Genomic DNA, 1,062 nt, shown 5'->3' on the forward strand with positions numbered 1-1,062 from the left:
AGCAGGTGTCACTCCTGCAGGGTGGAAAGTGGATGCTTCATGGTTTACGACCGCCCCAACTACATGGGAAACCAGTACTTCATGAGGAGGGGCGAGTACGCTGACTACATGAGCATGATGGGAATGTCTGACTGCATTAGGTCCTGCCGTATGATCCCCATGGTATGGCCTTTCTTTTCTGCATAGATTTTTGCTCTTACCTGCAAAGCCTGATCTAATAATGTTTGGTCTACAGCACAGGGGATCCTACAGGATGAGGATCTATGAGAGGGAGAACTTCGGTGGTCAGATGCATGAGTGTATGGACGACTGTGACAACATCATGGACCGCTACCGTATGTCCAACTGCATGTCCTGCCACGTGATGGACGGTCACTGGCTGATGTACGAGCAGCCCCACTACCGAGGCCGCATGATGTACCTGAGGCCCGGAGAGTACAGGAGCTTTAGGGAGATGGGATATGGAGGCACTAATTTCATGAGCATGAGGAGGATCATGGATTCCTACTACTAAATTACAATAAAGATATTTGCTCTATTTTCTAATTTTGCAGCAGTCCTTGTTTTTTTTTTCCGAAGAAGATGCATTTAATCATGAGTCCAAAATCAGCTTGTGTCTTTTACTGGCTGTTAATATCTGTGATGAAGATGTTAATTTCATCTACACAACTCTGCATATCTTTATCCTAAAACTGCATATTGCTAAATTACCAAAACAGATTAAATAAAATATAAAAATTGTGGTTTCAACTGCTTGTAAACCAAGAACTATTAGTCAATGTTCAATTTAAATGGCTATCAAGTGTATTTTTCAATCCCAGATCCAATCAACTTTATTATCCTGTTACTAACCCATTTCCCTAAAAAAGTCTTTTCTTTTCAAAAACCAAATACATCGATATTGACATTTTGTCAGATTCAAATCCTACAAATGGATGGCACTATGGAGGCACTCATTTCATGAGCATGAGGAGGATCATGGATTCCTACTACTAAATTCCAATAAAGATATTTGCTCTATTTTCTAATTTTGCAGCAGTCCTTGTTTTTATTTCTGAAGAA

General features: G+C 40.5%; 1 protein-coding gene across 1 annotated transcript in view; it reads left to right on the top strand.

Annotated features, from left to right (window-relative positions):
* Positions 1 to 710, top strand: part of LOC107102032 (gamma-crystallin M3-like) — a 2,759-nt gene extending 2,049 nt beyond the window's left edge. The window contains exons 3-4 of the mRNA XM_015401178.1: positions 1 to 162; positions 236 to 710. The exon at positions 1 to 162 is cut by the window's left edge and continues 1 nt beyond it. Of these exons, the coding sequence (XP_015256664.1) occupies positions 1 to 162; positions 236 to 514 (441 nt within the window). The 3' untranslated portion in view covers positions 515 to 710. The remainder of the gene's footprint in view (positions 163 to 235) is intronic.
* The last annotated feature ends 352 nt before the right edge of the window (positions 711 to 1,062 follow it).

The sequence above is a fragment of the Cyprinodon variegatus genome, unplaced genomic scaffold (assembly GCF_000732505.1).
Source record: "Cyprinodon variegatus isolate N-32 unplaced genomic scaffold, C_variegatus-1.0 Scaffold1190, whole genome shotgun sequence".
In the NCBI taxonomy this organism is placed as follows: Eukaryota; Metazoa; Chordata; class Actinopteri; order Cyprinodontiformes; family Cyprinodontidae; genus Cyprinodon; species Cyprinodon variegatus.